We start from the raw sequence: 24,980 nt of genomic DNA on the forward strand, positions 1-24,980 counted from the left end.
TGTCTTTATTTCCTGAGGGATTTAACAACAATTGGGACATAAAAGTATGGAGTAAAAACCTTTATTTCGGTACTTTTAATTTCCATATATTTATAAAAGAAAGTTTTCACATCTATATTGCTAAAGAGAAATGTGCAATATTTATGCATTCAAAAGGAAAACTCATTATCAATGTTTCCTAAAACTATTATTTTTATGTATTTTTTACAAAAAAGAAAGTTTTATGTTTTTACATTCAAGTGTTATACAATTAACACGTAAAAGTAAGTTAACGTCATTTTCATAACAAATAGTGGTAAAGCATAGCTTATATACTTCACCGAAGGCTGTTACAATGCTAAAAACACAGGGACACCAAATTCAAAGCAATTTCAAAATGTTTAAATGCCTGTAAATCTCTGTGCATTTTTCCACCAAAGATTGTAAACTGCATTCGCTGAGAGACGCCTGAAATGAAACTTCATAACCAGCAATTTTCTTCTCCACACAAAATTATACAGTGGTAACCATGAGGCTGAAGTCTCCAAGCCCGGAGTTTCTTTTAATCCACATAAATATTTTAATAGATACCCTATTATTCATATTCACAGTGCTCATAATGCATGATTACAGTTCATAAATGAAAAATAGTTACACAAAATAAATATACAGCAAAAAGTCCTGCTGCAATTAAAGTAACGTTATGGGATGTTTTATTTTTTTGGTGCACATTCTCAAGTGAAAAGGTTTATATTAACTAAACAATCCTGAAGACATAAAATGCACTATAACAAACAGGAATAAACAGTGTGACATTTGCCCTTTAATTTCCTTCTCTGAGACATAGGGAATCACTGACCTTGTTTACATTTCACTGAAAACTATGTAATGACAGGCGGCTGTGTGCGTGTGTGTGTGTGTACACTGGGGCCTCAGCTGTTGGACAAGCTTCCCTAGGCCTAAGGAATTTCACCATTCCTTAAGACAACCTTCCAATTGCAGTTTAACGTCCAGACTCACCAGAAATATTACAGTACGGCTCAGTAAAAAGAAACCGCTATAAAATTCAAATCAAATCATTAAGAGCAATGAAAAAATTAAAATAAAGCAGCCATATGCCCTTAGTCTTGATTTTGGGGTCTACTAAGAATATGTTTTCATGCTTGAATGCTAAAAAACTAAATTTTCACTTATTTTACATTGTTGCAGCTCCTCTCTTCCCAATCTGTTATTAACACTCAGTTTAGTTCCTGCTTCTATGAAGTACCTCCTTACAAAAAGCACAATGTGCTCTGTGCAATGTGATTGGTCATCTGGACCAGTATGTTGTGATTGGTCAACCACTTCAAGTGCTTTGCACCCTTATCATAACCACAAATTTCAAGCTCTATGGTTTCAACACACTACTAACAGGCTTAACCCCCTTTTTTTGCAAATGCCTTGGGCAAGAATTATTTAAACAAGGAATATTGTGACATGTTCGTTCCTGAAAGAAAACGGAAGACTACAATAGAGATGTTTCTCTTTAAAGGAATGGTTCACCCAGAAATGAAAATGATTGGGAAAGAGATTTGAGCTGTATGGCAAACGGGAACATTTTCAGTAAAGAAATACTTATATTTCGGTCAGTTACACAAAGCTTTCGTATGGCTTCAGAGACTTAGAATATAGTGCACAAGTCATATGGACTACCTGCATTTGTTGTCCTTATTGTAGCTTGACTGTTTGGAATGGCTTGTGTGTAATACAGTAAAGTCAGGAGCGTGTAAAGTGGTAGGGCGCAGGGGTCAAAGGGGAAGGGCCGAGGTCACGGACGATCTTGTTGAGGCTAGAAATTTTCTCTTCTAGCAGGAAGTTCTTCTTCTCTGCTACTTTCTGACGCTGTTCGGTCTTCTCCAAGGTTTTGAGCAGCTGAGCGTTCTCCACGTACAGGTCTTTGATCAACACGTCGGACTCACTGTTCCTGATCAACTACAGAAGCAGAGAGAACAGAACGGTTCAACTGGAAGTCTGGTTTGGAGTAAAATGCAGCATCAAGAATGTGTCAAAGGGCAGGGGAGCATGTTTGTGCATTTCTGTACCTGTTCTTTCAGCTGAGACACTTTCTCCTGAAGCAACAGTTTGAGGTTTCTGAGCATGAGCTCGACTTCACTCATTCTCTCCTCCATCTGTAAAAGCGCCACCTCCCGCTCATCCTGCTGGGCGTACAGATCAAGGTCAGAGGTCACAAGGTCAATTGGTCAATCCGTTGCCTTAGTTATGCTAGACACCACAACTGCTCTTAGAATAATTAAATTAACAGTTAATAACCTTGCATAGTCTTGTACCTTCCCTTACTTGTATATGATCTATTATTGAGTTTTTTCCCGTTTTGATTTATGAGCAATGAAAACACTTGTAAGAAAACTATTTTAGTAATATTAATAGTGTAAAATTAGGGACATGTAAAGAGGTCACGGACAATCAAGAGTAAAGCATAAAAATAAAAATTAAACACTACGCAAAATATTTCACCTAATAGTTTATTTGGTCTCACTATTATATTAAAAAAACACATTCACATCAATAATGGACATAAAACATTTAAACCAAGTAAAGCAACATAACATAACATAACATAAAATAAAATCAATAAATAAACATCACTCATTAATTATAAATGCCAGAATGTTCAGTAAAAACATGTATAGGTAGATAAAGTGATGGATTGAGTCTTCATTAAATAAAATAAATAAGAAAAGAAAATACAAAAGCTGGATTTATCTCAGAACAATCATTCATTTCAGCTGTAAAGCGGTATCATGTTAAAACTGATGCCATAACAGTGCAAACTTTTAAAAAAACAAAAACAATACTGCTTTTTCAAATGCTTGAAAATCTTCAAATAAATTCAAACATAGATTGTACTGCCCTTAATGGTATTTAATGTCAAAATCTTAGCTTGTTTTACCAGATATATGTGCCATTATCTGGATGACAGGAAACGACTCACAGCCAAGAGCATATATGCAGTATGACGCCACCTTGTGGCAGATGTAAATCACTACCATTCTAAATCAGACAGAGGACATTGGCCTTAACAACTCAAACAAAAACAACAAAATCTGTCAGGAAGGGTTCGGTGATTGGGGTACACAGAGTAAAGGTCAGAGTTCAAATGGGAGGTGATGTCACAGGTTGCCGCTCTCCTATGTCTGTTAGTGATGTAACATCTCTTACACCTGCAGAGAAACATACACACAGTGCTATATACAAACATCTCATATCCACGCACAGCTGTGACAGAACTGACTTACATAGGTACAAACTCAAAGCATATAAGGCCATTAATGAAGACACACCCAACACCTTTCATTTAAACAACCTAGGGGGCGCTCTAACACTGCTAATACACAGAAAACTGACCCAGTGCTGCCCACACGCTTCAAAGAGTGTGAATACAAAGGATGACAAGTGTTTTCCAGAACAAAGCAAACAAACAAAGACACCAGACGAGCCCAAGTCACCAAAGAAAACCTGACACTTCAGAGACCAGACGCACACTAAATACTCCTCAGAGAGTGCTGCACAAGCATATACGCACACCGTGACAGAGTATGCACTGACCCGAGAGAATTCTCATGCTGGCTGTGATGCGGAGTGTTTGGGTGAGTGTGTTACCTGCATGTTGAAGTCTGGGCCGTCACTATAGTGCTGTCCTCTCTGTTCCCCCGGAAACTGTAGAGGAGATGAAGGCAAGACTGCAGACAGATGAGCCTGAAACAACAGAGAATCAGTTATTATGAGCAAATGCGTGTTTGTGCACATGATAATGAGTGTTAAATGTATCAAGTCAAATAGTGACAAGAAAAAGAAAAGTTTATAAATATAATATATATACCAGTACTCCATAAAATCATGGAGAGGTAGATAAAGCGACAGACTGAATTTTGCATGCAAAAATAGGTCCAATGTCAACAGTGTTGACACAGAAGTCACTTTCAAACCAAGCAGTTTTCTGTTGGCCAGGGCAAAAAAATTGAGACTCCAACTTGGATGAGTAAAATCTAAATAGGGAACTTTTTCGCTCCCAAGTGAAATTCCCGATAAGAAAAAATACGATTTCTCTGAGCAGTGGAAAATGAGAGCGCACCTGCAGGCTGCATCCGAAATCACATACATGTCCACTATATAGAAAGTAGATCTACTACAGTACATGTTCATACTAAGTAGAAAGTACTTTTTAAATGGTTTCATACATTTGAAAAGTTTAAACAGCAAAAGTTTCTACACAATTTTGGCTCAAACTAAGTTTGAGGTGGGGTTACCCGTTTGGGGTTGTGTATAGCTTCATTGTACATTAAGGTTTGTGTATTGTGCTATACGTGTATAAAACACTTGTGTATAACCTTGTTCCGTGTTGATAGCAGCTGTGTGTGCAGAGCCTCCAGTTCATGTTTCAAAGCAGATTTTTCTTGATCTGCAGTTTTCACGAGTCCTCTCTGTTTCACACTTAATGCCTCCAGATGGCGGATCTAAAAAAAGAACATCATAATCATCATTCTTGCACACATCCTATGGCTGCTAGAGGTGTTTAGTAAACATGTTCTGACCTGATCCTTTGACATCTGCAGCTCTGAGCTCATCTCGCTCATCTGCCGCTTGAGTTGTTGGTTCTTCTCAGTTAGAGAGGCATGCTCCGCCTCCATCAGCCCAGAAAGCTCCGCCCACACACGCCTCCCCTGCTGCTGACCAGCAGACACAACGGAGACTTCCAGCAACTGATGTACAGAAAGAGGAAGGGAGAGTTGTTACAATCTTCATCTAATGAAATAACAGAAGCTCCTGTCCTCAATACTCACCCTCTCATTGGCATATTGCACTTTTTTGTGCAAAGAAATCACTTCCTGTTTGAGGGCATCCCTTTCTTGTTGTGTGATGCGTAGATCAGATTTGAGACGGACGTTCTGCTGAGTGAGTGTCTGTAAAGATGAGTCCAGTGACATGACCTGAAGGAGACCAGGAAACATTTGTAAAGTAAAGTGTCAGATGCGAGAGAAAATGGGCAATGAGGGGGTCTTGCATTGTGTGTGCTTTTTGTACCTTTTCTATGCACCGATTGAGTTCTGATCGAAGCAGTTCTTTTTCTGTTCTGGAAACAATCTCCTCCCGATCACAAAACTGGAAGCATGCGTGTATATGTGCATTCAGAATGACAGGGTAAGGAGGAAAAAGATAAATATAATGAACATTCCGGTCATGAAACTGAGCATATTACTATGAAATTTACACATTTAAAACCATACCCCATTCTTTTCATTGGTTGAGCTGTCATGATGACGCATTACTTCCTGGAGCGCATGTCGAAGCACATGATCTGCATTAGGCTGCAATAAAATATTCTCCTCCTCCAGCTGCTGTCCCAGGCGACGAGGCTCTGAGAGCTGGAGAAAAAAGACATTAAGAGTGTTTGTTTGTGGACATGCGGGGCTCATTACATGATTTTTAAACACTTCTGTGCTTTTAAATATACACTGTAATGACGGCAACATAAGAAATCCTCCCTATATGAAAGTTGAACTTTCTGAGTAATGGAGTTAAATCTCACCTGTCTCCTGAGAGCTTGTACCGATCTCTTCCCTTGCTTCATGTGTTGTAATCTGGAGAAAGACATTATTCGTTGTCATTCAACAGCTCTGGTATGAAAATTGAGAACTCTCAATGTAAAACAGCAGTGCGCCTGTCTTACCGCAGGTCGTCCTGGTTCTCTCTAAGGTCCTCCTCCCTCACTGTTGAGATTTTGTGCCTCAGAATGAAGTTCTCTTTAGCCAGATGACAAACTTCACTCCTAAACAGAGAAGGCATTGTAAATCCACTTGGTGACATTAAATTCAGTACAATAATGACCAAGCATAACAAAATGATGCATCAGTTTGTGTTGCATAGAGCATTAGTCCAGCGTAAATTTTTTCAGATTTGGTCAAACATTCATTTAGCCTGTTAAATTTATAACAAGCTCCACATGTTTGCATAGGACATTTTTAATAGTTTAGACAAAGATTGGGTCAAAACTGGTATACAACAGCTACACTACACAGACAGATCTTTTTTTGTCACAACACTGGAGTACAACTCCACCAGAGTTTGTGAGTGTGTGGGAGAGATTAATGGTGGTGGTCGGGCCTCTATCTCTGACAAAAAGGCAGGGTCTAAACAGGCACTCACACAGAGGTGATTGAGCAGCAGGGGGCAAACGGGATGAGGAAATTGGGGATTCTGTTCTACTAAAGCAGGACAAAGGGGACCATCACATGGTACCTCCGTTCCTGCATTTGTTCATGGATCCTGAGAGATTTGTCCTGCAGATCAGCAAGTTCTCTGCGAAGTTGTAAGTTCTGCTTCTCAAACTCCGTGCAGAAGAATTCAAGCTCTGCTACAGCAGCAAACTTCTCTTTTAATTGGGAGTTGCTGGATGAGTTGTTTGAAGTATCGGAAGAGTCAGAGTCCCACTGCGGCACCTTATCCTGTTTATCAAGTTCCTGGAGGAGTACCTTCAGTTTGGAATTCTCCACTCGGAGTTGTGCAGTCTTTTCCAGGACAGACGCCTGCTGCTTGTGGAGGTCCAGCACTACATGCATCTTACCCTCCAGACATTTGACTCTCTCCTCCAGGTTTCTGTTGCGCTCCACAAGCTGCAAGTTCTCTTGGATGCTTTGCTCAAAGCAGATCTTTAGCTCAGCAAGTTGCACATCTTTGATTGAGGCCTCCATTTGGTCAAAAAGATTTGGTACTTGATGTATGATATTCTCTCTATCCAAATACTGCCATTTAGGGCTCTGCAAGTGGGAGCTAGTGCCTTCTGCAGCTTTACTGTACTGCAGCACTGTTTCTTGAAGATCCAGGATCTCCTGTATGCATACATCTCTGAAATCAGCAACTTTGTCCAGTTCTGTGTCAACTGTGGTTAGGCTACAAACCTTATTTGCAAAAGCCGTAAATTCATTCTCAAGACTTGATATGCTTATACCGACCGCTGGATTGTCTTCAATAACAAGTTCAAGTGGTTTGCAATTGTATTCGATCAGGGTGTCATCTGTGCATGGAGATTCATGGTCTTGCAAGCTCTCCTGGTTATAGGAAGCTTCATTCTCAACCAAGATTTGAGCTTCTATTTCTGTGCCATTCAAAATACCCTCCTCGGACATCTCCGAGGTGTCATCTCTTTGAGACTCTGTACTATTCCTCTCAGCATTCTGCAACTCTTCGTTCAATGCTGTATCTTCAGAACCATCGACTCCAGGATTACTGAGATTCTCCGCAGTCTTTTCCTTCTCTTCTATAAGACAGGCACAATCAGGGGTTTCTGTTCCACTATTGTTAGATTTGACATCAGGCATATCTAATTCATCAGCACAAGAGTTTAAAGTTATATCATTTGTAACTCCAATCTCTAGGCATCCGTGTTGCTGTGGATCACCAAGCCCAGAGTCAGTAACTTCATCCATTATGGCTGCTTCCTCTTCATCATCTCTGTTTACAGAAGACTCCTCACATATGAGGTGCTTTGGACTGACTTCATCAGTAGATTCTGTGCACGTGTATTGGTTGAGTTCACCAAAGGGTTGTACTGTGGATTCTTTGGAAGTTTCTTCACAGTTTTCTCCAATGGATTCTGCATGGATTCCTTCAGGAGACTCTAAGCAAGGTTCCCCCAAGGTTTCAGCAGAAGGTTCTCCAGTAGTTCCTGTCAACTGCAACACAATTCCTTCCAACTGCACCACTCTCAATGCCAGTGTGTCTCTCTCTGCAAGCAGAGCTTTTCTCTCATCCTTTAATTCAGAGGAGAGGAGCTCCTCACCCTCCTGGATTGTGCCTTTCAGCTCCATGCTCTCAGTGAATGAAAGTACTTCCCCTCGCCTGCTCTCCAAAGCAGACAGACTCCATTGCAGCTCCGCTCGCTCCTGGATGAAGTCATCCACAGCCTGTTTTAGCATCTCTTCCAGCTCAGTGGCTTTGTTCTCTGCTTGTACCAGCAGCAAGTCTTTGGCATCCATCCTATCCTTGTGCAGCTCATTGAGTTGACGGCTCAGCTCAATCTCTTTTGCTCGAGCAGCACTGACAAAAACCTCGAGTTCGGCCTGAAGTTGTAGGTTCTTGTCTGTCAGAGCTTTAATATCTTGTGCGTATGCAAGTTCAAGGCATTGGTTCTCCGTTTTGAGCGCCTCCCTCAACAGCTTCCACTGTTGCTCCGCCTCCTTGGTGGCTGCCTCTGACTCCTCCTCCCAGTGGGCACGATCTGCAGCATGCTGTTGGGCAAGTGCTGCAATCTCACTTTGGTAATGTTGCTCGAGTTTATGTACATCTGCCTCAAAACGTTTAGACACCGCCTCCTGGTCACCATTGAAACGGACTTCCACTTCTTCGAGTCGCTGAGAGAATTGTTTCTCCAGCTCTCTCCTGCACACGGCCAATCAACATCAACAGCTTATAGCATTACCTAAAAGAAATACTCACCAACTCATATCATATGGCACATATAAAATGAGTGGAGATGAAGAATAGTAGACAGTGATTTTGTATGTTTCAAGATGAGAAGTTAAGTGATGTTAAATCCAAAAGCACATAATCACACATGGGCTTGAGATGCATGGCTTTGATACCTTTATATATCAGGAGTCTCCAACCCTGCTCCTGGAGCAGTTTTTCTCAATCCCGATTCTCATCCCCTTCTCGATTTAGTGTGGACAAGACCTAAAATGTAAAGTTCTGGGGGTACTCCAGGACCAGGGTTGGGAAACACTGTTCTAGCAGACTTTTGTCCCAACCCTGCTTCACCACACATGCATGTAATTTAAGCCTAGTAAAGTAAAGTAACCCTGAACACCTTGATTTAGGTCTGGTTCAGGTGTGTTTGGAGCTGAACTCTGCAGAATAGAAGCTCTCCAATAGCAGAGTTGGAGTTTTTTTTTCTTTATTTGGACCAAATTCCCCCAAGATTTTTAATTCAGTTTAATACATTATTTACTTGTTTCCTCTATTATTACTTGAGAAACAACACTGCTTAAGACTTGTTTCCAGAGAATGCATATTTAATATAAGTGCATTTTGTTTTACTGCAATTTTTTAAAACTTGATTATACTTAAAGAAAATGTTTGTCTGTCATTTATGCCATGTCAGCTACCGTGGCATTAAATAGGTAGAAATATAATACATTTGAATATATTGAAGATTAAAACCTATACAATTTTTTTTTACATCTTTTATCAAAAAGAACATTCTTAAACTTAAATTAAAAGGAAACTTTAATAAAAAAAGAAAAAATAATTAACATTTAAAAATAATTAAATATAATTTCCTCAAAAAATGAAAACCACCACAGTTCAATTAAATACGCTTCACAGATAAAGGACTCTGGCACGAGGCACATAATGGGGGATCCAGTGCAAGACAAAAGTTGTACTAAAGATTGATCAAAATACTTAAGAAAAATATTTTGCAGTGTATCCAATTTGAGGACATGCATCAGTAGAAATTAAATTATTTCACACGTAAAAATTTCAAAGTTTTAAGGTTATTTTCAGTTAGAAAGTGTGTGTCTTACCTCTGTTCTGCAATGTCTGTGCGTAGTTTCTCCAAAAGGCTGCTGATTCTTTCCCTCTCCTCGCTGTGTTTGGCACACAGCTCATGCATGGCCTCCCTGTGCGCCTCCTCCATCCGGCCCTGCTCTTCATTCAGCGCCTGCTGCCATCTTCTCTCTTGCTCTTCTCTCTCCACTTGCAGTCTCTCTCTCTCCTGCTCCAAACAGGCCTGCAGCTCCTCCTCATGCTGTTTCTCTATCTGAGCCCTCTCTCTCCCCCAATGCTCAATTATAATGCTCTTGTTCTCTTCCTGCTGAGTCCGGAGGAGTTCCCTCTCGTCCTGCAAACGCTGTAGTAGCAGAGCGTGATGTTTGTTCTCTAATGAAGCCCGCTCCTCATCCCACTGCTGCCTGAGCCTTCTTTCCCTCTCCAACCTCTCCTCCAGCACGGCCTGCAGCGCCTCCTTACTGATCTCCTCTAGCTCCTGCTTCTCCCGTTCCCACTCCTCCTTGAGCATCCGTTCTCTCTCCTCCAGCACAGCCTGCAGTGCCTCCTTACTGGTCTCCTCGAACTCCTGCTTCTCCCGTTCCCACTCCTCGAGCCCCTGTTCTCTCTCCTCCAGCGCAGCCTGTAATGCCTCCTTACTGATCTCCTCTAGCTCCTGCTTCTCCCGTTCCCACTCCTCGAGCCTCCGTTCTCTCTCCTCCAGCGCGGCCTGCAGCGCCTCCTTACTGACCTCCTCTAACTCCTGCTTCTCTCGTTCCCACTCCTCCCTCAGCCTCTTTTCCAGCTCAACACACTCTTGTTCTGTTCTCTGCTGCATCTCCTCAAGCTGAGCACTTAGCACCTCCTCATAGCTCTTCTGCTCTTGTTTCCATTGTTCCATGAGCCTCTTCTCCTCCTTTTCCTTCTCTTCTTGCAGTCTCTCTCTCTGCTCCTGCAGACTTGCCTCCAGCACCTCTTGGTGCTTTGACTCTCTCAAACTCATCTCCTCAGCATGCACTCTGCTCTGCTCCTCATGGGCAGTCTGTTTCTCCTCCAGAACTTGCACCTGCGCTTCCAGCTGTTCTGCACGGCTTCTGGCTTCCTGCGCCTCCTGCGTGAGAGAGTGAAGCTCCTGCTGGTGGAGAGTATGGTGGGCAGAAATGTCCTGCTCCAACCTGTTCGCTCTGTCTAGTTCTCTTGATATCTCCTCCCTCAAAACTTGCACCTCCTGTTGGTGCTGCAGAGAGAGACGACTTCTCTCTTCTTCTGCGCTGCGTTTTTCATCATAAATCTACAGAGGAGATAAGAGAGCAACAGTACATCTTTTATTCTTTGAACAATCCAGGACAGTTTTGGATTTAATTTCATCTTAAAGGTATAGTTCACCTAAAAATGTAAATTGTCAGAATTTTTGAGCGATCTCTTTACTGATATGAATGCAAATACACTAACCCCTTCTTTGGTTTCATACACTTTTTGATAAATCTTTATATTTTTTAATAGCTTTAGTATGCACATCGCCCTGATGTCTCACCATTGCCCTGATGTTTTCTATCTCTTGTTGGTGCTGCTCCAGTAACATCTCGGTCTCAAGACTCATGTTTAATGGCTGCCGCTCTTGAGAACCTACACATGCATACACACAACAAGCACAGCTCATTACGTGTGGCAGAAGATGAAATCCAACTGTAAGCATTCATTCAGTGGTGTCTATGAGTATGAGCACACATGTATATGTTACCTGGGTCTGAACTCTTGCTGGCCAGTTCATCAGACAGACTCAGTCCGGGATGTGTCGAGGGTGTGTGACCTGAAGTCTGATATTCCTCCAGCTGAGCTTCCAGCTCATCTATACGATCCTGCAGTTCCTACAATACACATACAGATATAGATGTGAATTTCAGGCAGAATAATAGAATGAAACAAATGTAACGTATACAAAAACAGAGAGGTTACAGACCCTGCACTGCTCCTCGTAGTTCCTGCGCAGATGTCGGAGACGCTCCTCCTGCTGGTAAAACTCTGCACTGTCTGGATCCAAATCACCAAACTACACACACAGAAACAAAAAGGACATTTTAGAAACTCACAATACAATGAATAAATAAAAACACTGCAAAAATAAATTAAATCAGTAATGATATGACATAAATGACAGGATCTAAATCAGTGGCCAATATCAACTTTCCAAATGTTAATGATTTACTGGATAAAGGATTAAAGATAAGAATTTATAAATATTTTTTACAGAAAAAAAAATCCTTTCTTGCCTAGAAAAATTTATATTCATATAAATATATAAAAATGTCCATGTAGTTATAAAAATGTAGGTAGCTTTCCCTGGTCTAGAAATTTCACTTTTAAAATTAGACAACCTCATTTATTCAGTTTTTTCAAGACTTGAGCAAACCCGAGTATGTGATGTTAGCAAAGCTGGGCGTCTTTGGTGATGTCACTATCAATCTACATGTTTCTCCTCATGTCAATATTGATGTCTGCATCTGTGCTGATTTCAGTACCTTCTCTTTCAAAACACCGTCCAGATTTTTCTGCACTTTGTTCAACTGGTTTTCAGCCTCCACCAGTTTCTCTGTGGTCTCAATAAGCTCTGACTCCAGGCGAACATTTTCCTACACAACACAAAGTTATTGAAGACAAACACATACAATACATTCTTCAATTCCAACCAGAAAATCAAATCAAATCAATATGACAGGTTGACAGAAATGTGATGTAAACATGTAGCAGGCAATTCATACTGCAAGTAAAAAAAACAAATCAAATGCAAAATGCTGATTACTTTAATGGTGAGAGTTAGGTGTTCTCGTAAGAAGGTTTCATCATCTTTCATCTTGCCAATTCCCTGTTCAAGCTCTTCTCGTTGCTGATTGGCCTGCTGCTGCACAAGCTCCACCTCTCTACTTAGCTCTGCCTTCAGAGCAGTCATACTCTCTTTATATTCCTGCTCCAACTTCCTGTACATAATTGCATGCATGGACAAGGCATAAACACACATGCACATGACGCATGAATACACATGCTCACACCCACATGCACAGATCATCAATGTGCACAGAACAGGCCTTCTGTGTTTATGCAGCAAGTCTCTGCAGGTAAACACAGATACTGTTGAGGAAAATGTCACATCACAGATGATATGCAGAGAAGAGATTGGAAAATTTGAAATCTTTAAGGGCTTTCTGCATTTAAAGAGTAAGATGGTTAAATTATGAAATTATTGAAAGTGAGATATTACCGGAGGTTAAGTTCGTTGTTGCGTTCGATGGCAGCATGGTGGTCATCCACTTCAGACGCCAGCTGAGATTTCAGTTTCTCTGCTTTGTCCAGATCAAAGCGAATCCTCTCCTTCTCACGCCTTTCCAGGTCAACACACTCACTGTCACACAAAGAAGTATGACATTAGAAGCAATCTGGAGCTCTGATGATTTTTAAATGATCTTAGGTGAATCTGAATAATGAGCCAGATTGATGGAGAGTGCGTGAAGACAATTTAAAAGAGAGTCTTAATGAGCTAGAGTGACGCTGAGTGTGTGAAGTAAATCTGAATAAGGACCTGGATTTAGGCAGAATAACAATTTATAATAAGAGAAAACAATAAGCTTGAGTCAAACTAACAAAGCTGAGGTGATCTGGAGTGAGTCTGAATTAAATGAAGAGATCTGGAATGAGTCCAAAATGAAATTACAAACTAAGATCTGGGGCATGATGTATAGACACTGTCTACGCACAAAAAGAGGCATTGAAATGTGCGTACGCAATCTTAGCGTAAATATGTGCGCACCGTCCGCACACTCTAGAAGAGGGCTGGGTGACTTCGGTCCTGGAGGGGCACTGTCCCGCAGAGTTAAGCTCCAACCCTAATCAAACACACCTGAACAAGGTCTTTAGGATTGCTAGAAAGCTACAGGCATTTAAGTTTTTATTAGGGTTGGAGTTAAAACTCTGTGGGACAGTGACTCTCCAGGGCTAAAGTTTCCCATCCCGTCTCCGGCTTGAGACAGTGCATACGCACTCTTTTACTGGAGTGAGTGAAGCAATTTAGATTATTATTCCCCTCTCATTAATAGAATTAAGCACTCGAATGACAAATTCATTATCCAGAAGTCCATTATCCTGAAACTTTCAGTGATTTTTAATAGGTTTATTATTAGTAGGACTAGTAATCCCTTTTTTCTAGTTTTACATCACTAGAAAAATATTTTATACATTTTTGTTACACTTCCAGATCTAGAAATTACACTTTAAATTTTTTTAAAAGACTGTGGGAATCCTGATTTTCAAATAAAATTATAGGTGTTGAGGTCATTAAAATGAGAAATGTGATTATTTTTGTTCTTTCTGTTTGTTGCCGTTTTACCGAATATATTTTGTCTTATTTTAAATAATTTAAAGCCATCTTGCAGCCTCCTGGTTGAGAACCACTGATCTAGAATGAGCTGGAGTAACTGTTATTAACAAACTGAAGTGATCAGTATGATGCAGAATGAATAGCTACAGTGCTCTAGTGATGATTAGAGTAATGAGCTGGCATGAGTGTTAGTATATGAGTTTGATTTAATGAATGATTATTACGAGGATAATACAAAATAGTAATATGAATCATGCAGTAGTATGCTGGAGAAGTTCCAGTTCTAGATAAATCTAGACCGGGCTTGAGTGAGCTGTGAGAGTTGGAATGAGCTAGAGTTCAAATACATGGACTCACAGCAGATGTCTGATTTCTGCCTTAAAGCTCACTAGCGCCGCTTGGTGGATCGAGTTCTTAGTGCTCAGCAGCTCATTCTCTAGAGCAACGGTCAGCTCAGACAGATTCACTTTACCTTCCAGATTAAAATCCAGAGCCTACAGACAGACACACACATAAAAACTTGTTACGAATATCCCAGATTAAATGTAGAGTTGTGTAGATGCACAACGTCTATGCGTTTTACCTGTAGGATTTCTGAGCTATTGTCCACTCCCTCTTCCATCCACCGGTAAAGCAGATTTTCCACAGGAGCGTGTCCCGATCCATCATCCAAATCCGAAAACACCCGCAGACCGATTGTACTGCTCAAAGCACAGGAGATCCTTCGGCCCGACTCATCAAACTTGAAGGAGACCGAGAGAGATTGGGAAAAGAGGTTTAACTATCATATTTAAGCATGTTTTGCGTACAACCTATTTTTGTGTACTACCTGAGTAGAATGGTGTCTCTTTAATTGTCTGTAGGGTGTAGATACTGACGGTGTGGGTGGTTTGCTGTGGTTTATTATGCACGAGATGAATTCCTGCACATCCATTACACTTTCATCAGCACCCTGCAACAGATCCTCACCCACCTGGGAACATTCAAAAACACAAGAACAGCATGTTAATATGGTATTTAACCACTTAGGGTCCTATCATCAGAGGTGGAAAGTCCAGGGGTCAGAAAGTAAAAGTCCTGCCATATGTTTATTCCACCCATGAACTCTGATTTCACTAATTAGTTCTATCTCCTGGCTGAAAAACTGTGCTAATTAGCAAATCCAGCTGATTGGAACAAAATACTGAGGAGGACTTTTACTTTCTGAACCTGGACTTTCCACCTCTGCCTATCATACACCCTATGCAATGCGGCGCCAGGCGCGACGCAAGTGTTTCTTGCTAGTTTCAGCCTGACGCAGTTATAATTTTGACGTCCTGCGTGGTGCAGTTGTTTAAATGCGTTGTTTAAATAGGAAATGCATTTACGCCCATTTGTGCAGCCATGGGCGTGCTGGTCTAAAAACGAGTTGTGTTCAGGTGCATTATTGGAGCGTTGCTATTTTGAGGCAACTGAAATAGCTGATAACTGAAATGGAGCAGACCATCTACGTGACAAACCAGATTCCACCATATCTTTATGTACTCAATAACATTTACATTGTAATCCTTTTATTTTTAATATTTGGCATGTTTGTGTGCTGCTGTGTGTGTAATAAGCAGAGTGTACGCGCGTTGTGTACCTGCCTATAGGCTCATATTAATAATGCCCCCTTTAAATAACAAATAAATACTGCGCCATTGACTTTAGACCACTTTTTTGTTGGTCAATGGCACAGTATTTTTTTGTTACTTAACAAATAAAAAGAAAAATTTGTGCTTTAACTTTGCACACAAGCAGATCAGTTTCCTTGCTAGAGAAGCGTTCAGTCTTTCCGCTTGAAAATTCCGCCATGTAAATAGCGAAACCACCATGGCGCCAGCGCAACTGATTTTTAAAGGGAATGGGAGAGGAGACTCTGATTGTTTTATTGCACGTTACGTCCGAAACACACCCATTACTCTTTACGAGAATAGAGATAATTTTTCCCGACTTTAAACTAGCAAAAGTGGATTCGGGCACGCCCAAAGTGCACTTGCGCCGTGCGCTTTAGACCACGCTTAGATCGTTAAAATAGGGCCCTTAATGTATCTCAGGTTGTGATGATGGAAAATACCTCAATGCCTATGCGCTGGCACAGTGCGTGTAGCTGTTGCAGTGTGGCCATGCCGTTTATTGGTAGAGAGAGCTGATGACAGGCATTCTGCAGACGCTCCTCTAAGTCACAGAGTGGCACTGCATTGCCTTGTGGTGTACTGGGTTCATCAGGGTTCCAGAGGTGCATCTGACCTGCACACAAACCAGTGTAAATCTCTGGCATAAAGGAAGATGTCTAGGGGGTTTGAGAGCATTCAACCTTACCTTCTGCTTCAAACTCTTCAGAAATGCTCATGTCAGCATTCCAGCGCTATAATGAAAATAAAAATAAAAAGCACAAATGAAAAACTCTTGTTTTCACACTCCCAGGAGGGGGCAATACTGAGCAATAAAGAGACAGCAGAATATCTAATAGAGGTGAACATACAGTATAAGGAGGGGTGTTAACTGTCACATTACTAATTTAATTTTACTGCATCAATGTCAAAACAAATGCCTTCAGTGATCACCTAAGCAATGTGTGAAACACTGCCTATACAGGCAGGAATTCAAAATTTTGGGGTCAGTGGGATTTTTTCTTTTTCTTGAAAAGAAATAATGCATTTTATGCAGCAAGGATGCATTAAACTGATCAAAAGTGACAGTAAAGTCATTCACATGGTTACAATAATCTATTTTTTAACTTTCTATTCAAAGATTGTTGGGGGAAAAAACGCATCACAGTTTCCACAAAAACATTAAGCAACACAACTGTTTTCAAGAATGACAATAATAAAAAAATATATATATCTTAAGCAGCAAATCGGCATATTAGAATGATTTCTGAAGGATCATGTGACAGTGAAGACTGGAGTAATGGCTGCTAAAAATTAAGTTTTGCCAAAGGAATAAATTACATTATAAATGTATTAAAATAGTTAATAGCTAACAGTTCTTTTAAATGGTAAGAATATTTTACAATATTACTGTTTTTAGTGTATTTTTTATCAAATAAATGCAGCCTTGGTGAGGTTACATCGACTTCTCAAAACATTATATTAGATAAAATTACTAATAATAAATAACCAAATAAAAAAATAAGTAAAATAAATATATGAATACAAAGCCACTCAATCAATTACTTCCCTATTGTTTAGTCAAGATCATTGTGTGCGTGTTCAAATATGGACCGGGTAAATTTCGGGGGGTGCAGGGAGCAGATGGAGAATACTTGCAATGGAATTCAGGGGGTAGGGAGGGGTCATTGTTCGTCAATAGACACCCACCCCCCTCCAAACACACACCCCGCACATCTGCTATCATAGAACTGGAGGATTGTTCACACATCAGACTATCAGAGAGAGCTGTGCGCAGCAGTGTGTATCAATGTGCACCTGCTGGAGAGCGTGGCCAGAGTCACACACAAAAGCTCACAAAACACACGCCAGCAGGAATTTGCTAAAAATCTTTTCATGACAAGATGTCATTGCTCGATAGTTTGAGTGCTTTAAAGCCAGTGGGATGTGCCTTCTGAGACTCTAAAATCTCATTAATTCAGTGACACACTGAACTGCTGTCAGAGCATAGGGCAAAGACACACACACACACAGACCAGACCGTGTGTTTCTGCTTTTTCAGAGCTAGTTCAGAATTTGCGCCTGAAATAATTTTGACGTTTTCTCAAGGAGACTCACAACTTTAACCTTCATCTTATCTGTGTGTTCAGATACAGATGATTCCAAACGAGAAGAATGCGCCACAACCTTAAGCTTCACCAACTCATGTCTGTGTTTGTTACCTCACGTTTCCTGGGTACAGTCCTGTCATCGCTCTCTTGAGCATCTTCATCCTTCTCCTCCTCATCTTCAGCCTGTGCGTGTGAATCAGTGTGTGTGTGAATGAACTCCGGAGCAGTGCGACGGCCATAGCGCTTACTGCCCTTTACAAAGCGTGGCTGGACTTCTGGGGAATCTAGGGGGAGACAAAAGGACTCTTGCAACATTTAAACTATAAATACATTTCTGCACAGTAAAATCAAACACTCTTTCACAAATTTTGCGCAAGGGATCGCCAAGTCAGAAAATATTCTAATATTTGTGATTTGTTGCTCTTACTATTATTACTATTATCATTGTAGAAAAAGGTTGTGCTTCATAACATTTTTGTCAATACTTTAAAGTTTAAATGGAACGTTGCAATGAACAGCATTTACTTTAAATCTTTTGTAATAGTCTTTACTGTCAGTTTTGATCAATTTAATGCATAGCCTACTCGATTAAAAGTATTAATTCTGTCCTAAAAAGTCGTACTTTTAAGAAACCGAATATCATAAAGACTTGGAAACGGTGACGGCCAGTAATAAACCACACGATGTTCTAAAAACACCATAGGAACCACATAGCAATGTCCAGACTACCATCATTAACTGCGGATGTCATAATTAGAGAAGAGCTTGTTTTAAGATACTGTAGAATAGTCTTCCTTTACACTCTCACTCTTCTCAGAATAATCCTTCTTAATCCAGATTTAACCTCACATCCTTCCTATTTACTCCCTGAGCTCCCGCTGTCTGGCTTTTAATACATCCTCGGTTACATCAGGATTTCCAAACGCCGAGCAAAACCGTTTGATCACAACCTGCAGTTTCAATTACAGTCAATTATAGCAAATAGTCAAAATGTATCTTCTAATTTAATTTTGTAATGTAGTCTCATACAATAGTCATAAGTCAAGCAGACTCAAGAAAAAATGGCGGCAAACACAAAGAGACTATATTATACCTAAACAGATTATTTCCATGCAGGTAGCCTAAATATTTATTGCAGCATGTTAGATAATGATTGCTTGAAAATGGAGTTTAAATGGTAAATACTAATGCCAATATCTAGACAGCTGGGTATACAATGACCAATATATATTTAGAGTTAAATAATTATTGCTGATGCCAAACATTTAAAATGATCAATGAAGGTCAGTAATCAATGAAGCGTGTTCAAGATTATCATTATATGATTCAAACCTGCATTATTTTGGTTACCAGCCCTGATCTTAACATAATAAGCTGCATTATGAGGATGTTACCTGGCTGTTCAAGACATTCCTCTGGATCATCTGTGTTTGTACTTGACAACACGAGGATCAGCACATCCTTAAACTGTTCAAAATCAACCTGAAAAATTAAAAAGTAGCAATGAACCACTCCTCTTTTCATCCAAGTCTATAAAGACTGCAGCTTCTTGTTTTACATATTGTTTATTTTGTACAAAATACAAAGTTTCTTAAATGTAATCCACACTCAAATTCCCAGTAAAAACAGTATTAAATGTCTCAGCATAAAAAAATAAAATAAAAAAATAACAAAAAATATTAAACTAAAATAAAATATGCATGTTCTCTTACCCGTGCACTGATCTGGTCCTGCAGGAGTGTGTGTAAGAGTGTGTTCAGTGTGTTCTCCTCCAGCTGAAGGGCCCGGCAGAGATCGGTCAGTTCTTCAGGACTCAGAGAGCCCAAACCACTGCCATCAAAACTTTCAAACACCTCTTTCAATTGTTCCTCATACTGGTCCCTCGCTCCATCCATCAGCCTTTCCTACAGAGACACGGAGTTACACATTCTGCCTACTGACATTTGGCTTATTTAGGCAGATAGTTCACCTCCACACTCACAATAACTCCAATGTCTTCCTGTTCAAAACACAAGGATGCAAAAAGAGCCATCAGAAACCAAAGAAAAAGAGTAAAAAATGGAAAGGAAGAACGGCGAGCTCAACCGCAAGTGCCTGACACACACTGGTCACTTCTACCAGAGAGGCTGTATTGGATTTCAGCCATTAAAGGACTACAGCTTTCATAACAGCAGAGCTCTTGTAAACTCAAACAACGTTCCCAGACTTGATTAATGGATTTCCATGAACCTTTTAGTCGTTCAGAAGGACAAGGAGCATTTAGAAACTCTGGGCTAATTTCCATGTCAGGTTCCAATCTTTTGATTTAATAGGTGTACTGTACATGAGGATATTAGGGATGCGTAATAAATCGGTACCATTTCAATTATCTACCAATATTATTGATTTTATTTTATATGATTAATTTTGTTTTATTATTCAATTAAATGTATTATACCGGTATAACTTACTAATTAAAGAGGAGAATTTATTTAAATAAAAACAAATAAATAAACAACTTTTGCAATAATCTAACAAAAATTAATAATCATGCTAATTTTTAAAGACACTAATTAACACGGTTAAAATGTAATTTTTAACAAATCTTAAAATTAATATCCATTTTTCATACTTAAAATGATAATGTTGTGATGACTAAATTAAATTGCAGCATTTAAATTTCAAAACTGATTTCACTTTTTAGTATTTTATTCGTCTTTTATTTCGACAATTTTAATAATTAGCCATAACAAGAAAATAATTATCAGTTTACAAATGTAATTCTCTACTGTACAAATGTCTCCAAAAGAACCACGACCGGACAGACTAAAATTGCAATGGTTGTTCGCATGCAAGTTTTACTCAATGCAAGCACACGCAATGATTGTGTGCTCATAGATATCGAGAGTATGTGCATATAAGATCCAAAGGGAACATTTAAGCTTGATCCACAAAAATGGAGAGCATACAGACCTACAGCACTATTTCTGACACACAAAATCCATCCGCTCAGGAAGAGAAGAGATCTGTGGGCTAAATGCAGAGCGGTGCACAGATGAGAGAGGCCAATGTCAGGACACACAACTACTGAGATGATGAACACAATCACAGCTGCATGATGTATTGAAATTATTGAAAAAAAATCGCAAATGTGCATATCACAACGGCTTGCGATAACTGCATGATTTTAACACTCGAAAAGATTACAAAAAAAAGTGCAAGTTTAAGGTCACGTAGAGAGTAGACGGGACACATGACTGTACGTGTGACATTGTTAATGTATAAGCGAATATAATAAGCTCAATAAAGTACTCACGCACACAAAGACAAAGCATGATTCCAAATTCAGTTCTCTTCCGCAGCTTATACGGCCAAATACACAAAATGTGTGTTATGACAAAATCTTGGTGAGTATTCACTAGGGTGTTCAATTCCGTGTTTCTGGAATCGACTAAGAATCACTATACATTTAATTCATACAGTGAAGACTAAGCAATGTTTTATATTTACATTTGATTATTCAATTTCTGTTGTCAAATAAACCTAATGTAGGCCTACCCGAAAGCCTAAACCCCCCCTGGTTTACACTGACGTTAAAATGACACTTTGCTTTTTATGTAATGCTAAAGTAAAACAGAAAGTGAAACATGTATGTTGGTGATATAATTTTCAGTTTTTAAATATATTTAAATATAATTTACATTTATTTTACACAAGTAAAGCATTATCGTGTTGCATATTGAATTATTTAACAAGTTATCACATTTTTATTTAATATTGTGCAGCCCTAAACACAATCAAACACAACTGCAGTAGTTGTCTTTTGTCCCAAGATGCTCTGACACCTTTGAAAGGCTTACAAGCATATAAGTGTGTGTATGCATTTATTATTATTCAGTAGATGGCACACACACACACACACACACACACACACACACACACACAAAGGGGGAGGGTGTTTGGTGCCCATCTGCTCCATGCCAATGACATCACCGGCCCCTTACAAGGACGTCTGAGAGTAGCCAGGTGTTCCTCTATTCAGGAAGAATAGATTCAGAGTATATGGACGAGTCAGGGGCAATTTATTCTAACCATATAAAATGTACAGCATCAATCAGAATACTTTTCAATCTCAGTCTGAACAATTATAGCTGTAATGTTTAATATCAGATTAATTTTAAATACAAAAGTTGTAAACAGGGTAACCACAGTTTTTAACCAATGAATTTGTGATAATTGGATTTTTTACTTCTTTTTTTTTTGGCATTCGTTTCATATTTATTTTTATTGAGATTGTAATCAAAAATAGGAATTTTGAGCAAACACTTTTTTTAAACACTGAGCATAATTGGAACAAATTAAAATGGATGTACTATTGTAAATTTTAAATGCAAATTATTTTGCATTTAAAAAATATTTCCAGGTCTGGAAATCCCAATTGGTTTACGTTTTTTTAATGACCATTGGAACCATTATCCCAGCAAATAACGCACAAGTAACAATTGTACTGCAAGAATACATTTTAAATCATTTTCCTAAGTAATTTTTACTAGAAAATATCATATATGTCAAAGTCTGCTTTGTTGGCCATCAGCGAGCGGCACCCATTGAATTGCTCTGGTAGCAGCAACAGGTCTCTCATAGTGCTAGAACAGGATAAGAGAATAGCATATGAGACATCTGAGAAATCTTTCAAATGTTAGGTATAATATTAAATATCACTTTTACATATTAATTTCTAATAACTAATATTAGCCCAGCTCATCAGCAATCCAGTAAAACCTAATCAACAATCATAGAGATTTCAGCATCATGCAAGTGTCCAGCAGTGAAGCAGACACAAAGGAAGACAATAACAGACACACATCAGAGACAGAAGGATTGATTCAGACAGAAAACTCATTCCATAACTGTGGTGTCTGGTTCGGTTTCCACTTAGTTTTGAACGACTTTTAAACAGTAAGTCATTTTAACACAATGACACAACAACCTGTTGAAAACCAACTTCCCTCTTCACATGTCTACAGTTCTGCAATTTCAGATGATCGAGGTCATCAGTCCATAACAGTAACTATTAGCAACATAAATACACACAGCAACATTAAATACACAAACAGACACGCCATTAAACATACACAAAATACACAAAACACTGCCACTGCTTTAAAGCCTACACAAACACCTCATTCACCAAACATTTACTCTCAGGTTGGTTTGTGCTATAAGAAAATATTAATACAAATCTTTGCATGTAGAAGATACAAAGTTCTGAACTTTGTCAGTCACAAATGAATCACCAAATCAAATTACGACACAAGCTCAGTAAACCATATGCAGGACACATAATGTTCAAAATGAATGCATGAATCTGTTAGGAGTGAGATGACTGAGATTTGTGTGTGATCAAGTCAAAGTTCAGAACATACCCGGCGGTACCACAGATGCGCGCGCTCTCTCTCCGTTATTCGGCTAGAAGTCCATTAGTTTGATCCAGAGCTCGCGCTCAAACTGAACCGGTCTGCTAGTGTTTGGATCTAATACCGGAGCTAAAGCGGTGAACGAGTTGTCTCTCTGCTGAGTGCTCGGGTCAGCGTGTTACATTGTCTGTTCTAATGGGTTGGTCAGGGAGATTTTGAAAGGCCCTGCAGGAGGAAGAGGAGGAGACGAGCAGAAAAACAGCGCGCAACAGCGCCTCCAGCAGGATGGTGAAGGAACTACAACAACTGTTGAGCTACAGTCTATGGCTAAGACACAGACGAGTTCTTTATTTTCTCATTTCTCACTCTCGCATTGATACAATTAAGATTTATTCGCTTTTTTTTTGTTGAGCGCCGCATTGTCAAATAATCTTTTTTGGGGTAGGTGAAATGATTTAATATATCTGAACAAGTCTCTTACAGAGGCTGTAATTATTTGATTTAAAAAAAAAATACAGTAATAACAGTACATTGTGAAATATTAAAGGTAGGGTAGGTAGGATTTATATAAAAACTTTTTACCAAATTTGATTAAACTTTCTATATATATATCAATGCATAATTAAAATGTAAGTACTCTGATAAAAAGAGTATAAAAATCGAGTGACTCTAGGCCGTTTAATCTTCATTAAACACAGCTCATTATTTCCATTCGGGACGAATCACAGGATTGGCTTGCGCGACTGTCACTCTCCGTCGCCATGACTACCGCCGCTATTACTGGCTCTGCCCACGTGCGCGCAGTCGCGCACCCGTTTTTAGGTGGGAGTGAATGGAATTAATGAGCTGTGTTTATTGAAGATTAAATACTCTAGAGCCACTCGGTTTTTTATACTCTCTATTTCAGAGTACTTGCATTTTAATTATGCATTGGTATATAAAGACAGTTTAAACAAATTTGAATAAAAGTTTTTTTTAGACAATTCTGACCTACCCTACCTTTAATACAATTTGAAATAACTTTTGTATTTTTAAAATATAACTTATTCTTGTGATTGCAACTCTTGAGTAACATTTCTTATTATCAATGTTAAAAACAGTGGCTTAATGTTCCCCTGTGGTGAAAATCAAGTTTTTAATGTTGTTTAGATGCCTATGTGGTGTTTTTAATATGCTTTAAGACAAGCCATGTACAAATTCATCAGTCAGCACCATAGCTGAATATTTTCTCCTTAAAACTGCAGTGAAAAAAAAGGGTTTTGAAATCGTTTGTGTTTCTTATGTCACAAACTACCTTGAGTTGTAACCAATCACGTCACGAGGGGGGCGGGCTTAAGCATATCATTAACTATTCTCTGAAGCAGGGCAGTCTCAAGAGAAGCCAGGTTATCCCAGTATATCTTTCAGTAAATAAAATAAAATAAAACGAGAACATGATTTGTGTAACATTTGCAACACATTATTAGCTGTTTGGTAACATAATCAAGCCAAAGGCTAATAATATAAATTACCGTTAAGCATTGTTATCCAACGTTGTAAATAGCAACAAAACACATTAACCATTCTGATATATTGACTTGTAGAGGAGCCTGTATGAGTGAGTGGAGGCAGGGCTCATTTGCATATTCATGATTGGTGTAGATTTACCATCAATCTATTTTAAGGCATGAGGAAATTTCTCACAGGAATTTTTATTAAATATGCCATTTTGGTGATCAAAGATGAGTTTTAATGGTAAAATTATTGACTAGGGGGACTTTGTTTTTTGTGTAAACGGTGCTACTTTTTAAAAAGCATTTATTTGAAATATAAAAGTCTTTACTCTCCCTTTTGATAAATTAATCCCTAGTATTCATTTATTTTAAATAGAAACATCTTAATAACCCCAAACTTTTGAATGATAGTGTATTTATTTGTCAGATGCTTACAGTGATTCATTCAGTTTATACAT

The 24,980-nt window shown here is 39.1% G+C and overlaps 1 protein-coding gene across 3 annotated transcripts; it reads right to left on the minus strand.

The window, feature by feature from the left end:
- Positions 1-11: 11 nt before the first annotated feature.
- nin (ninein (GSK3B interacting protein)) lies at positions 12-23,352 on the minus strand. Of its 3 annotated transcripts, none has more exons than XM_079635221.1 (26): positions 23,039-23,352; positions 19,346-19,537; positions 19,028-19,115; positions 17,745-17,917; positions 16,232-16,277; positions 15,987-16,159; positions 14,721-14,864; positions 14,475-14,633; positions 14,249-14,385; positions 12,779-12,919; positions 12,323-12,497; positions 12,042-12,152; positions 11,483-11,572; positions 11,264-11,390; positions 11,057-11,148; positions 9,561-10,813; positions 5,708-5,806; positions 5,567-5,618; positions 5,265-5,402; positions 5,062-5,139; positions 4,821-4,967; positions 4,572-4,739; positions 4,368-4,493; positions 3,640-3,735; positions 2,061-2,177; positions 12-1,950 (listed from the first exon to the last, which is right to left on the minus strand). In XM_079635221.1, the coding sequence occupies exons 2-26, from the start codon at positions 19,526-19,528 to the stop codon at positions 1,735-1,737; spliced, it is 4,329 nt and encodes a 1,442-aa protein (XP_079491347.1). In that variant the 5' UTR covers positions 19,529-19,537; positions 23,039-23,352; the 3' UTR covers positions 12-1,734. The 3 variants fall into 3 exon arrangements, with proteins under 3 accessions (XP_079491347.1, XP_079491348.1, XP_079491349.1); XM_079635222.1 differs by having other exon boundaries at positions 48-1,950; positions 2,061-2,174; XM_079635223.1 differs by lacking the exons at positions 12-1,950; positions 2,061-2,177 and adding an exon at positions 2,488-3,200.
- Between the last annotated feature and the right edge of the window lie 1,628 nt (positions 23,353-24,980).

This window comes from Phoxinus phoxinus (assembly GCF_949152265.1).
Source record: "Phoxinus phoxinus genome assembly, chromosome: 14".
NCBI lineage: Eukaryota > Metazoa > Chordata > Actinopteri > Cypriniformes > Leuciscidae > Phoxinus > Phoxinus phoxinus.